Source organism: Colobus angolensis, unplaced genomic scaffold (genome assembly GCF_000951035.1).
Source record: "Colobus angolensis palliatus isolate OR3802 unplaced genomic scaffold, Cang.pa_1.0 Scaffold172, whole genome shotgun sequence".
Classification (NCBI taxonomy): Eukaryota; Metazoa; Chordata; class Mammalia; order Primates; family Cercopithecidae; genus Colobus; species Colobus angolensis.
The window spans coordinates 1342825-1356754 of NW_012114844.1; the positions used below are offsets into that span (position 1 = coordinate 1342825).

At 43.9% G+C, this 13930-nt stretch overlaps 1 protein-coding gene and 1 long non-coding RNA gene across 2 annotated transcripts in view; one reads left to right on the forward strand and one right to left on the reverse strand.

Moving 5' to 3' along the window:
- Positions 1-13930, reverse strand: part of LOC105509213 — a 114765-nt gene that overhangs the window by 90003 nt on the left and 10832 nt on the right. The window contains exon 3 of the long non-coding RNA XR_001001403.1: positions 7580-7726. This is a non-coding gene — a long non-coding RNA (uncharacterized LOC105509213). The remainder of the gene's footprint in view (positions 1-7579; positions 7727-13930) is intronic.
- Positions 1-13930, forward strand: part of TMC3 (transmembrane channel-like 3) — a 41000-nt gene that overhangs the window by 23956 nt on the left and 3114 nt on the right. The window contains exons 12-20 of the mRNA XM_011938357.1: positions 2491-2569; positions 3906-4151; positions 4862-4990; positions 5538-5605; positions 7770-7898; positions 9764-9874; positions 10502-10627; positions 11367-11445; positions 12657-12699. Coding sequence (XP_011793747.1) covers positions 2491-2569; positions 3906-4151; positions 4862-4990; positions 5538-5605; positions 7770-7898; positions 9764-9874; positions 10502-10627; positions 11367-11445; positions 12657-12699 — 1010 coding nt within the window. The remainder of the gene's footprint in view (positions 1-2490; positions 2570-3905; positions 4152-4861; positions 4991-5537; positions 5606-7769; positions 7899-9763; positions 9875-10501; positions 10628-11366; positions 11446-12656; positions 12700-13930) is intronic.

Below are 13930 nucleotides of genomic sequence, written 5' to 3' on the forward strand. Positions count from 1 at the left end.
TCCCAGCTACTCAGGAGGCTGAGGCAAGAGAATTGCTTGAACCTGGAAGGCAGAGGTTGCGGTGAGCCGAGATCATGCCACTGCACTCCAGCCTGGGCAACAAAAGCGAAACTCCAAAACAAACAAACAAACAAATGAACAAAAGGAAACCAAGAGGAGGACTGGCAGTGTGTTTGGTTTTCCTCACTGTTCTGTTTTCTCCGTGGTTTAACTCTGAGTGGTGAGAGGGACCCATGTTGCTCTTCCAGATGCAAGAAGAACAGTCAATACTTTGTGAACAGTTCCCCCAAAGTATAGACTCAAAGAGCTCCTTGTGGATATGCCTGGAAGCTTTGCCAGGACGGTCAGTGGCTGTGACAGCAGGTGGTTGAGGAAGATTCGTGCACCCAAGGGAATGTCCTGGAACACCTTCTGTGGGAGTCGGAACAGCCACACTCATTTTGAGCACTGGCTTTATCAGTATTTTCCTGAAAAATCTGCCTGTCCTTCCTGGAGTATGGTCTCTTCATCTACAAATTCAGCTACTGTAGTAGGGCTGGGTGAGGCATTGTTAAACTGAATGTGGCAGAGGGAAGCAGTGAGAGCCCTTCTTACCTGCTCCCACCTTCACCCTGGTCTACACTGGTTTCTCCCCGTTTCCTTTTGTAACACCTAACAGCATTCTACAGAACTAATTTTCCACAGACCACTTTGGGAAGATTTGCTCTCATTCAGGAATTGGCAAACATCTCCCCAAAAGAACTAGATAGTAAATATTTGTGGTTTTGTGGGTAAGTCTCTATCACCACTACTCAACTCTAAGGTTCTAGCATGAAAGCAGCCACAGACCATATGGTGATGAACAGATGTGGTCATGTTCCAATACAACTTTACTGACAAAAATAGGCAAGGGTATGGTTTGGCCTGAAAGCCGTAATTTCCAACTCCTGAAATTCAACTGTCCTTTCGAAGAGAGAAAACGTGACTAGAAAAAGCATGGAGTTGGTCAAACCTTCATGGCCCAGGGTAGATCTGGGATGAGCCTCTCAGCTCCCTGGCTCCTATTCCTTGTTCTTTCTACTCCACCCAACATGTCTTTTGACCTGCAAGAGAGAAGCTCCTTCCTCACTAGCAAGTATTGGGTGGAATCAATTCCATTATTGCATTTGGTCTAAAGGCAATGCTATTATATAAATTGGCCTCATTATTCATGTTCAAAACTAGAGAAACAGAGGCATCAGAGACTTCCCCCAGACAAATTAGGGCTAATTCTGGTAGTAAACGTAAGACATATTATTTCAGTTCCATTAACTCACCAGCAGACTGTATTAGCTTCTATCCAAGGCACAGAGTGATGGTAATGCCGAGACAGCAGGAGAGGAAATGCATTCATTCAATCCTTCCTTTGGCCAGCACTTACTGAATACACACTGAGGGACTTGCTTTGTACTCAGTACTGTAAGTGCATTGTGCCCACAGGAATCCCTTCTCAATTCAGAGGGAGAGCCGATGTGAGTTACAATGCTACCCCCTGGAGACACCACTTTCCTGTTTCTCTCCCACTGCCTGCACACGGGTGGTCAACTCTATACTTGAGGAGATGTGGAAGGCCGGGGGAGATGGTTTCAACTTGGAGTCTTTTCCTCAAGATAAAGATGCTTTCCCATCAACTTTCTCAATTGGTTTCATGATTCTCCCATCAATTGGTTTCATTTTTCTCCAAGAGCTAAGTGTTGTCTCACTGAAGTGTGTATAAACCTGTCATTTCCTTTCTCACTTCATTTTCCCAGACAGGTTTCCAGTAAGACCCAAGGCTGCATCCTGGAAATTCCATGATGTGTTTTCAAAACCTTCCAGCACTGGGGAAGCTGACATCAAGTCTTTGATCATTGGCTGATCCAGACTGTTGCTGGCAGATTCCATTCACTCCCAGTGGCTGACAGGGTGTAGCTGTACCCACAGCTCTTCAGTGCTTCTGAGGGGCCCAGCCTGCATTTCAGAAGCAGAGCACTGAGGTCCTGAAATTGCATTCTGATGCTTTTTAATTGTGTGAACTTGAGCTGGTGACTTAGCTCCCTCTGTGCTTCAATACACTTGTCCCTTAAGTGGGGATTATTACAGAGCTGTTGTGAGGATCAAGTGAGATAATGCATGGGAAATCAATTCATAAACCAGAAAGCATGACTCATAAACTACACGTTAGGGCCCCACTTCCTAAACTCACACTTTCTGCTACACTAGTGTTTGTAAAGTACAGATCCAAGGATAGGCTATAGCAGAATCACCTGGAAAGGCTGTAAAATGATTTTCAGACCCCTTCCAGACCTACTAAGGGTGGATTCTGGAATTCTGTCTTTTTAAAAATGCCCACGAGGTGACTCTAAAGGAAACCAAATGTGGCAGCCACTGCCTTAATACATCTATGGCAGTCTCTAGAACCATGTGGGGGCTCTAGAACTGTGGACTTGTGTGTCATGGTCTTGTCTCTCAAGGTGGGCTTGTGGCTTTCAGGGTCCTTGTGCTGTATCTGGGAAATCTCTACAGCCTGATCATTGCTCTCCTGGACAAAGTGAACAGCATGAGCACTGAGGTGAGTGTCCATTCCAGATAGTTGTCTGCCCCACCTCTGCCCTCCCTGCTACCTCCTCCCAACACCAGGGTCATCATCGTGGACAGGATCACTGATTGTACTTGTACTCCATAATCATGTGCAAAACTTGACTTTGCTGGAGTCTTCTCAAGGTAAGGAGAGAAAAATTATCCTTGCTTCCCAGATAAAGAAATTCAGGCTACAGTGCATGGCTGGTAAGTGATGGTGCTGGGATGAGAACTCCAGAATTTTTGACTCTTTATATCATACTACCCCATTTCTTTGAATCCCATCGGGAAAAGGCTATCAACAGCTATTGCAAACGATCACAGGAAGAGCAGCAGGCCATGGGACTCACTTAGAAAGTCAGGACAGAATAATCATTTCATGGGGAACAGTTCAGAATGGACTTACTATCCCAGCCCAGCAGGAGTATCTGCTCCCAGCCTAGGGTAGCTTTGATGTTTTTTTTTTTCTTTCTTGAGACAGGGTCTCGCTTTGCTGCCTAGGCTGGAGTGCAGTGGCACAAGCACTGCTCACTGCAGCCTCAACCTCCCTGGGCTCAAGTGATACTCCCATCTCAGCCTCCAGAGTAGCTGGGACTAGAGCTGCATGCCACCATATCTGGCTATTTTTTTTTAAATTTTTTTATAGAGATGGGGTTTCACCACGTTGCTCAGGCTGGTCTCAGACTCCTGGACTCAAGCGATTCCACTGCCTTGGTCTCCCAAAGTGCTGGGATTATAGGTATGAGGCATCACACCCAGCCTGGTGTCCACTTTCAACCTGTCCCACCTATTAGGATATCCTGAATGGTGGAGGAAAGGGAGGAGGAGAGGGGGTGCTCTTTTAGGGTTGTTTGCCCAAGGCATATCACACTAACATCAAATTTCAAGGTTTATAGGCAGATGAAGCCACAGAGAGTCATTTTTCTGCATTGGGGCTTTGAGGTTACACAGACCTGGGTCTTTACCTGACACTTACTAGCAGCGTGACCTTGAGCATTAGGCTTCAACTCACTGAGTTTCAATCTCATCTGAACATGGGGTAATAATCCTTATCTAAAGCTCTTCTGAGGATAAGTAGAGTTAACATGTGTTACCTAAAACAGTTTCTGACCCTTACTAGGGATGAATAAACACTATCTATTACACCACTGTGTTCCCTTATTGGGGCCAACTCTAGTCAAGTGGTGGTCTAGAAAGAGAAAGAGGAGGAATGATTACTCCCAAGCAATGCAATGACACCCTTGGGGTCCATGATGGATTCTCATTTACAAATATGTGGACCACCATTTTTCTTTCTCACCTCCTTCCCTCCCTCTATCTCTCCCTAGGAAATGGCTACCAAATATAACACAAGTCATTGGATAGATTCTACCACCTCCTTTGCAACCAGGACAGCCCCTGAAGAAGAGAAATGGTCCACATCTCAGCCTGGAATGGGGCTCAGGAAAAACAGCACATGGGCCTTGGAAGAGACCAGCATTTCAGGTTACACCATGCCTCTCATAAAGACGAACAGGACTAGCCTCTACCCTCAGAGTCCACAAGACCAGTGCTGGGAGACATACGTCGGTCAGGTGGTTCTCTTTACCCTTACAAAGTGCTGTCATATCCATCTCATCACTTAACCCCTGCAACTCTCTGAGCTGTCCCTGCCCCATCTTATAGAAAAAGAAAGAAAAATTCAGTGAGGTTTATGATTTTCCAAGTCTCAATATTAGAAAAGAAAAATAATCAGTGCAAAGACTCAGACAATATTGACCATGTGCTGGGTCCTGTTCTAAATGCTTGGTCCTCATAAGAGTCCTATTATTGTTAACCTTATAGGCACAGATGAGGAAACTGAGGCACAGGTGGTCAAGTACTTGCCCAAGGACACAGATAGTAAAGAGCACAATGAAGTCCTGAGCCCAGGAATTTGCTCCAAAATCTGTACCCTTAACCATGTTGTACAGAAAACCTCAACCCCAAGGTATTAGCCCATGGAAATGAGTCACCGGCCTCGAGTCTCCAGCAGCTCAGAACCACAGACCTTATATTCCTTCCTAGTTTCATGTGATGCTGGCCTCAGCATTCAAATTACCCAATGTTTACTGAGCACCGTTTATGTACCAGAAGCCCAGTCCTCTGCCCACTGCAACTTACAAATATGAGAAATGAGGATGCCATTGGAGGGGCCCACTGGCTGGGGCCCACAGCAATGAACAGAAATTAGGAGCACCCCGAAGGAAGAGTGACCATGGGAAGGGTGGGGCATGGTGGCATCCAGGGACACCCTGTGTTTCAGGAGATGCTGAAGCTCTCCATCATTGACATGCTCTTCACCGTGGCGAGCATTCTGCTCATAGACTTCTTCCGAGGACTTTTCGTGCGGTACTTAAGTGACTACTGGTGTTGGGATCTGGAAAACAAGTTTGTAAGTAAAATGCTGTGTCTGTTGGGAAAGTTTATATGGCCAAATCCATCCTTTCTCATGCTGAGGCTGGGAAACAGTCCAGCATAGCTGAGGAGCACACATGGAAAGAGAATACAAGTGGGAAGAGGAGACAGGTGCAGAAAGCTACTTCCTTGTTTTTTTTGTTTGTTTTTTGAGACAGGGTCTCGCTCAAGCGATCCTCCTGCCTCAGCCTCCCAAGTAGCTGGAACTACAGGCATGTGCCACCATGCCCAGCTAGTTTTAAAATTTTTTTGTGGAGACGAGGTCTCACTATGTTGCCCAGGTTGGCCTTGAACTCCTGACTTGAACTCCTGCCTCAGCCTCCCGAAGTGCTGGGGTTACAGCACAAGCTACAATGCCCAGCCCCACCCCTTCTTAACATTTACCGTTTGCTGGGAGGGCCCCACAAGCACTGATCTCTAAGTGCTCATAAAAGCAAAGAAGTCTATATAAGTGTCTGTAATAAATGGGTTCATGCAAAGAACTTTGGAACTTGTTTAATGCACAAGTTTATTTTCTCCTGTAGCCTGAATATGGAGAATTCAAAATAGCTGAGAATGTGCTACATTTAGTCTACAACCAAGGAATGATTTGGTAGGTATCAAAGTTTCTTCTTGCCTTTGCTTACATCTCATCTGGGCTAAGATTTTAATTTACTTAGTCTGGATGGGACACGGCCATAATAAACACAGTTATGAGCATTAAGAAAGGATGTTTCCAAGAGAACTATTTCACATGTATATTAATTTTATTGATGGTTTCCTAAGAAATTTGCAGGAAGAAACTAAAAAGAAAATAATCCATGTTTAAGCTACTATTGGTCACAGCCAAAAAAAATCTGCACAGAAACTAGCAGAATATACTCTTAGGGAGGACTAGGGTAAGGCTGGGAGGAGAGGCTGCTTCTCCTTAGTGAGGACTTCAGGAGTGGCTGCAGGAGACCTTGGCCAGTCTGTCCTCGCTCACCACCCTCCCTCCATTTTCCTTCTAATGTTCACTTAGACACTGGGCCCAGGAGCACAGCCATCCCTCAGACTGCAGGCCCACCCTTGGGGAGGCAGGAAGTAGGGAAGTCTGTTCACCCATGGCACCTCCCAGGCCATGGCAATCCTGTCTTTGAAGACACTGAGGAGCTGGAGGGGTCCTGTGATCCCACCCACACATATGCGTGTGTCTGTGGGCCACAATGGAGAGCTCCTTAAAAGATCCCACCATCTCTGGTTTTACCTGTGGGACCGGAAATAGTGCTATTTGTTAAAACACAAGCAAACAAAAAAGAAGAACCTGGGACGTTCCATACATCCAGAAAACACTATCTCTCTTCATAATAATTCAGTAAAATACATGGCAATTGAGAGGTATAAAGTAATATGCCTCCTGTCAAATTCTGTGTTCTTATAGTCCACTGTATTTTGCAAAATATCTTTACAAATACAGTATTAAAAATAATATGTGACATTGGCCAGGTGCAGTGGCTCACACCTGTAATCCCAGTGCTTTGGGAGGCCGAGGCGGGTGGATCACGAGGTCAGGAGATCGAGTCCATCCTGGCTAACATGGTGAAACCCTGTCTCTACTAAAAAATACAAAAAATTAGCCAGGTGTGGTGGCGGGTACCTATAGTCCCAGCTACACAGGAGGCTGCGGCAGGAGAATGACATGAACCCGGGAGGTGGAGCTTGCAGTGAGCCGAGATCATACCACTGCACTCCAGCTGGGTGACAGAGAAAAACTCCGTCTCAAATAAATAAATAAAAATAAATATGTGACATTTATTTAATAGTGCTAGATATCAAGTACTTTTCTACCTATAGTAACTAATTTAATCCTTGTAGTAAACCCATGAGGTAACTGCCATTACCTTCCCCTTTTTAAAGATGAGAAAACTGAAATGCAGAGAAGCTAAGTGTCTTGCCTAACATCCAACATAGTGACAACTGAACATTTCTTGTTAGAAACATTTTACTTATGAAACATATTCTTATGTCTACGCTTATTTTCACACCACTAAACCCAAATTCCACAAGTATCAGATTGAATGCATATCCAATATAAACTGATTTAGACTGAAGTCTGAAGACATGGGTTTTGTCGCCTAGTTGACTTTTTTTCAGGGTGACCATAAGTCCCAGCTTTCCTGGGATCATCTGGTTCTTGCCTATGGGCTCAGTTATTTCACTCCCCAAGTCTCCCAGGTTTGGATGATACAAGGTCTGGCTTAGCAACATGTCTTTGGTTTCCCCATATCTACCCTTGTTGTCTATCAACTGGATATTTACCTCTCCTCTCACTATTGCAGAAGAGTAAACAAACTGAAATGTGTGAGGATGCTTAATGCCATATCCAGCAAAACTAGGTGCTCAACATATGTTGATTAAACCTGAAAGTCAGTAATTTATTAACGTAGTCCTCCTCATAGATAAACAAAACCAGGAGCTGGCCCCAAACAGTAGTTATCCATTATTTGCCTCCTTCCCAGAGGAGGATTTTCCTTTGCTCAACTGTGAAAAGAGAGACAAACAGTTGTCCTTTGCAAAGAGAATATTTTCAAATAGGATCAACACCCACCTTCAGTGACTTGTCTTATCTTTAGAAGGTGGAGGGTTGTGGTCTCGGGACTTCAGGGGCTTTTCCAGTTCTTTAAGCATAGGGTGTAAGCCCCAAAGTCTTAGAACCATGTTCCTACATGGGGCTTCCATAGTCCTGGGAGATAGGCTGGAAGAGAACAGATGCAAACTGACCTTCCTCATGGTTCCAGGATGGGGGCCTTCTTCTCCCCATGTCTCCCAGCATTCAACGTTCTCAAACTCATTGGGCTCATGTACCTGAGGAGCTGGGCTGTGCTGACCTGCAATGTGCCCCACCAGCAAGTATTTCGAGCCTCAAGGTGAGTAAGAATAAGATCTGATCGTGCAGATATCTATATATATCTATATATATATATATATATAATCCATGCCTGCCTTACCCAGGGGTCCTCTAGCAAGAAGTCCCCCCAACTCTCTTCCTGTCAAAATCCTGCCTGTCCTCCAATTTTATCTCCTCCAAGAGCCATTTCCAATGCCTTACTCTTTCAATGAATCCTCACTCCTCTTGAACTCATGACACTTTTAAAACTTATTGCCAAAGTTTAATAATCCTTTAAAGTATACAAATCATAAATGTTCAGCCTGATGAGTTTTCAAAAACTGAACACAAGGCACTCAGATCCAAAAAAAAAAACACAAATGGTACTCAGAGCATGCCCACTTGCATGCGATTCTAATCACTGCCAACTTCTAATGGCATAATTAGGCTTGCCTAGCTTTTACTTGATGCAAACGTGATCACACACACACGGTATGTGCTCCTTTGTGCCCAACTGCTTCCACTCAACATTGTGTTTGTAAGATTCACCTCACTGAGGAAATACACCCCAATTTCTTTATCCTTGGCTCCTGTTGATGGGCATGTAGGTTGCTTCCAGCTGTTAGCCATAATGAGTAATGCTGTCTTGGACATCCTAAGTGTCTTTGTTGCATATATACCTAGGAATGCAATTGCTGGGCCACAGGGCATGCGTATGTTCACCTTTAGCAAATAGCACCAAAAGGTTTTCTAAAATGATCACCCCAGTTTACATATCTAGCAGCATTATATGAGAGTTCCAATTGTTCTATAATCTTGCCAACACTTATTCTTTTATCTGTTTTAATTTTAGTCATTTTGGTGAATTCATACCACATTCTAAATACTTTGATTCAGTTATTTTACTTGGACATAATGGTTATGTATGTCTGTATCAGTGGCTTTCAAACTTTTTGCTCATGACCTACTTGACAATGCATTTACATTTTATCTGGTGACAGCACACATATGTTAATACATTCAGAGATATATGTTTTGATATATTTATATATGTTGTATATATGTATATATATTTATTATATGTATGTATGTGTGTCTGTGGATAGAGAAAGAGAACGAAGTTTCACAACTTACCACTTTCTTACTACATTCTGTGCTCTCTGAAATTTTCTATTCTCTTCTAGTCGAGTCTTTTTCATGAGAGAGAGACAGAGAAACAGACCAACAGAGAGTACTAGCTGAAAGTAACTAAATTGACCCCTCATTCTCTTTTCTGAACTGTGTACAGAGCCTGGCACACCAAACAGGTCTAAGCTGCCCTCAGGGGAGCCCTGGGCATCCAAACTCCCTGACACTAGCTTAGGGCTCAGGGACCAGGACTTAATCAGACAGAACACATACCCTGGGCAGCCACGTGCAGAGAAGTTGAGTGCAAATCACACCCAAGTGAGAGAGTCAGGAATCATAAACAAAAGAGCCAAACCATCCCGAGACATAAGAGACAAGTTCAAGCCTGGGAATAGCAGAGGGAACCATTAGGTAAGGACCCAGATGGATGGGCAATGCTTCTAAGATTTTTCCATAAATTGAGTTTACTGTGTGGAACTCCTGGGTGCCAGGGTGAGTTCACCACTCTCATGGTTTGAGGTGAACAGGTGCTCAGCAAATGTTTATTAGATCAACAGGTTGGGTGGGAGATGTCTGAAGTTCCTTTGAATACTGATTTCTAGGTTTCTAAGCTGCATGTGATCCTATGACAGATACATTCATAGGTAACCCTGAGAGGAGGATTTTTAGTTTGCAAAGAGTCAGGGCAACTGTTTTTGTGGCAGCTCTTTGGGCATATGCAACCCTGGCAACTGGCTATGGAGTGAACTGAATGCATGGCATTTGATTTATCTGCAGATCCAACAACTTCTACTTGTCAATGCTCCTGTTCATGCTGTTTCTGTGCATGCTGCCAACTATTTTTGCTATTGTCCGATACAAGCCATCTCTAAACTGTGGGCCATTCAGGTAAGTTTCATTCCCAGCTCTGCCCAAAATGACTGACAGCTATAGGGGAATTAAATCATATCGAACTGAATTGTCCTCCCGGCTGACAGAGCAGGTAAACAGGATAGAAAGATTGCAAACCCACATGTTTTAAATTCAAGACCAGTTCTCTTTCCTTAAATAGCAGGCTACCTTTAGTATAATCATCTCTGTGCTCATGTTAAAAAATACAATCCTTTTAAAAAATACAATCCTTTTAAAGTGAAAAACAGCATGACTCTGTGCTAGAGGACATTCTACCTGGTCAAAACACAAAATGGTTTTATTAAAACACAGTGCACAGCACTTTTTTTTTCTATATTATCCAGCTGTATTCAAGCAAAACCCTCTAGCATCTTCATCTAGCATTCAAGTCAGCTTTGACACATGTATGTAATATTTAGTCTACCTTAGTGTACATGATTAGAACACACACATATATGCAATGTGATTAATGACCCCATCTTCCATCCTCCATATTAATTAGATATGAAATCATTTGAGGAATGTTATGAATTGGCTTCCAGGCATCCAGCCATTTTCTGATGTCTTGCAGCATCTTTCTGCCAAGAGCAATAAAATCTGGAGTTATGTTTTTCTTTCTCACAGTGGACAAGAGAAAATTTATGACATTGTGTCAGAAACGATTGAGAAAGACTTTCCCGTGTGGTTTGGCTCCGTGGTCGGGCACATCAGTAGCCCCGTGGTCATCCTGCCCGGGGTACTCCTGCTTTTGTGAGTACCACACCTGCCAGCTTTGGAGGGACTTCTGTGTGTTTGGCCAACAAGAAAACGCTGCTTTCCAATAATTATTTAAAATTTATTAGTTCATTCAAAAATCACTTAGGCTTAGAGCCTGATGATCTCAACAGGGACTCTGAGTCACACACCAGAGTCACATGAGGCACTGTGCCATGGAGACACAGCCACTGGGTCTCAGCGAGGGGCCGTGAGGGAGCACTCCATTGCTGTCGAGGTGATTATTGATCCATCAACACCATTTGGTCAATTACTGTGATCACTAGAATGGGACTGAATGCCATTATTATCATCATCTCATTTTCCAGAAATTTAAATAATCCTGAAAAGGAATTTCACAACTCAGCTGAGTAGCTTTGGCTTGTTTTGGTTTAAAGGAAAAAAATAAAAGTGAGTGGATCCTGTACTCTTAGCTTGATAGACTGCAAAACTTATCCCCCATTTTCAGGTCTTCCCTATTGCTATCAGTAGCGCAGAATTCCAGGTCAATGAGGGTGCTGTGGAAAGCCAGGAAAAGAAAACAAAAGCGGCCCCTTCCCAGCGCTCACTGACTTGAGAATTTGCTGATACATTTTGTCCTTAGTGGAGGGTCAGTGGGTAGCCCACATCTGGCCTGGGAGCCTCTCATTCCTGCCAACTATCTGCAGGCAATGTGGTCTGAAAAGCAGAAAAGCGAGTTGCAGTTCACTCACTGTCCTGTGTTGTTCTGTCCCAGCATGCTCATCTATTATCTCCAGAGCATCGCACGGTCGCTAAAGCTCAGCAACCACCAGCTCAAAATGCAGATCCAAAACGCAAGTATTTAATGAACTTTGCTATTATGAGTGTGTGTGTCAACCACATGACTGATATCCCACCAGCGTGGGAATACAAGTGAGGTCACATCTTCAAGGTTCTGTGACTCTTGACCACCCCCTATGGTGCAAGGCCACCAATCCCCAGATGTCCAAGAGTTATTTCTAAGAATACCCAGGGATGGCTCACCTTTGCTAGGAAGAAGCCTGCTCCTGTTTTTCTTCCTCCTCAAGGGACCTTGCTGCTGCCTCAAGCCTTTCAGTGCCCTCCTGTGACCATACCAAGCCCTCAGTGTGCCGGGCACTTCTGAGAGCTCTGGTAGATTGGCAAGGGAGAGAAAGGGCCCCTTCCCAATCCTTGTCAACTTGGGCATCTGAGCCCAGCAGCACTGTTTGTCCCTAAAGCCTCACCTCTTTCATATCCTTTCGTTGTGGCTGTCATTACCTTCTCTCCGCGGGACTCAAACCCCCTCTCTCAGAGCAGTCCTAGGGAAACACACATTCCCAAAACTTCCACAATTTCTCCTCCTCCACATACCCCAGGTGTTCCCTTAGTGCCCTGGGTCCTCCAGACCCCCAGGAGGGATCCCAGGACTGGGATGAGGCCAGTGAGGCTCCCAAAGCACCACATTTAAGGAGGCTCTGTAAGTGTAATGCTGACTCTATCCTTTCACAGCCCTGAAAATAAGTGCCTCCTGAAATTTGGCACCCCAGATGCCTCCCTAACCTCACCCATGCAAAAATACTCCTTCCACTTCTATCAGGAAAAAAACAAAAAACAAAAAACAAAAAAACCTCCCACGAACATCAATTCATGCAAAGAAATACAAATTAGCTTCTAATTTGAAATTCATTTGGAGTTACAAAGGCTGCTTTGGTGGAACCATATATCTCCAGTGTTGTTGATCTATATTTTTTTCTTTGTGATTCAGGCAAACTATTATGGGCAGAATCTAAATATGGTCTATTAATTAGCTGTCCCTAAATAAAATTGGCTAAGCATAAAACTTAAGCTCTCAGGTATCTGCATTTATTCACTCTAATAACAGGCCCAAGCCCAGAACATACTGTCCACAGGAGGCAATAGTAGTACAGTCATGGTCCAAGGTAAAAACTATGGCATGTAAATCTTTTTTTCTTCCCCCAGGAATAATATTTGTTACTACTTCCTGCTAAAGCCAAAACAAACATGCATATCATTTGCATTTTAGGCAAGATCAGAGGATAAGAAAAAGGTTGCCCAGATGGTAGAAGGTAAGTATTTCTGTTTCTTTTTTTTGTTTGTTTTGTTTTGAGGCAGAGTCTTGCTCTGTCACCCAGGCTGGAGTGCAGTGGCGTGATCTCGGCTCACTGCAACCTCCATCTTCCGGGTTCAAGTGATTCTCTTGCCTCAGCCTCCTGAGTAGCTGGCATTACAGGTGCATGCCATCATGCTCGGCTAATTTTTATATTTTCACCATAGTTGGTCAGGCTGGTCTCAAACTCCTGACCTCGTGATCCACCCACCTTGGCCTCCCAAAGTGCCTGTCCTAATATTTTTTTTAAAATGCAGAGATCTGCTGTCTCAGTTAGTGGGCATTTAAAAATAGAGCCATTTAAGGTAGTTTGCGGTATACTACCAATAAAAATTCCTGATAACCTGTGGTTTTTCACAAGTAACTAGGCACAATAAAATAAAGTCTAGGGATATAAATGTTGTTCTAAATCTTCAATTTTTATATCATATCCAGGCCCATGAATAATCCCAAAACATGTGTAAAACCAGAAGGAAGTATTGAAGTAGGAGAGGAAAATCAGCACATTCATGTGGATGAAAACCCAAAGAATCTCTTTGGTTCACTTTTGTGTACTTTCTCTCCGTGGCCCATCTCTTCCTTGCAATGTTCCCTCTCAGGTCCCTTCCCTGAGCCTCCTTAGGTTCTGTCCTGTCCCTGCAGAGCAGGGAGAATGGAAGCATGTGGCACAGAAGTCTGCTGTGGTCTGAAGGGAAGAAAGTGGGCAAGGGCAGCTTGAAGGAAATGAATCTGTTTCTCAGGACCACTAACAGAGTGCTGTGAGCCAGAAGGCTTATTGGGCACCATTAACATGGCACAGCGTACATGAATGAGAAAGGGACCTAGAAGGGCTCTAGGGGCTAGCTCACACAGCTGTTGCAATACTTCACTAATTGGAAGGGACCTATTCCTCTCCAGAAAAATGCCTGAGCAAGAGCCCTAAGGCCTAAGGATTATGCTTGCTTGCTCCATCAGCTTTTCAGAGAGAAGCCTACAATTGCTAATGATTACTGAAAGTGGCTGTGGCTCACGCCATAAAACGCCTCTCTAATTGTCATCACTTATTTGCCCATTAAGCATAATTAAATTTAGTTCAGGTCACCTTCAAAAGCCAGAACCCACATAGACTGTTTCAGGATAACAATAGCATTGTCCAGTGTTCATTTTCCAACTCAAGACCACATCTTTTTTCAGAATGCATGTGAACTGTT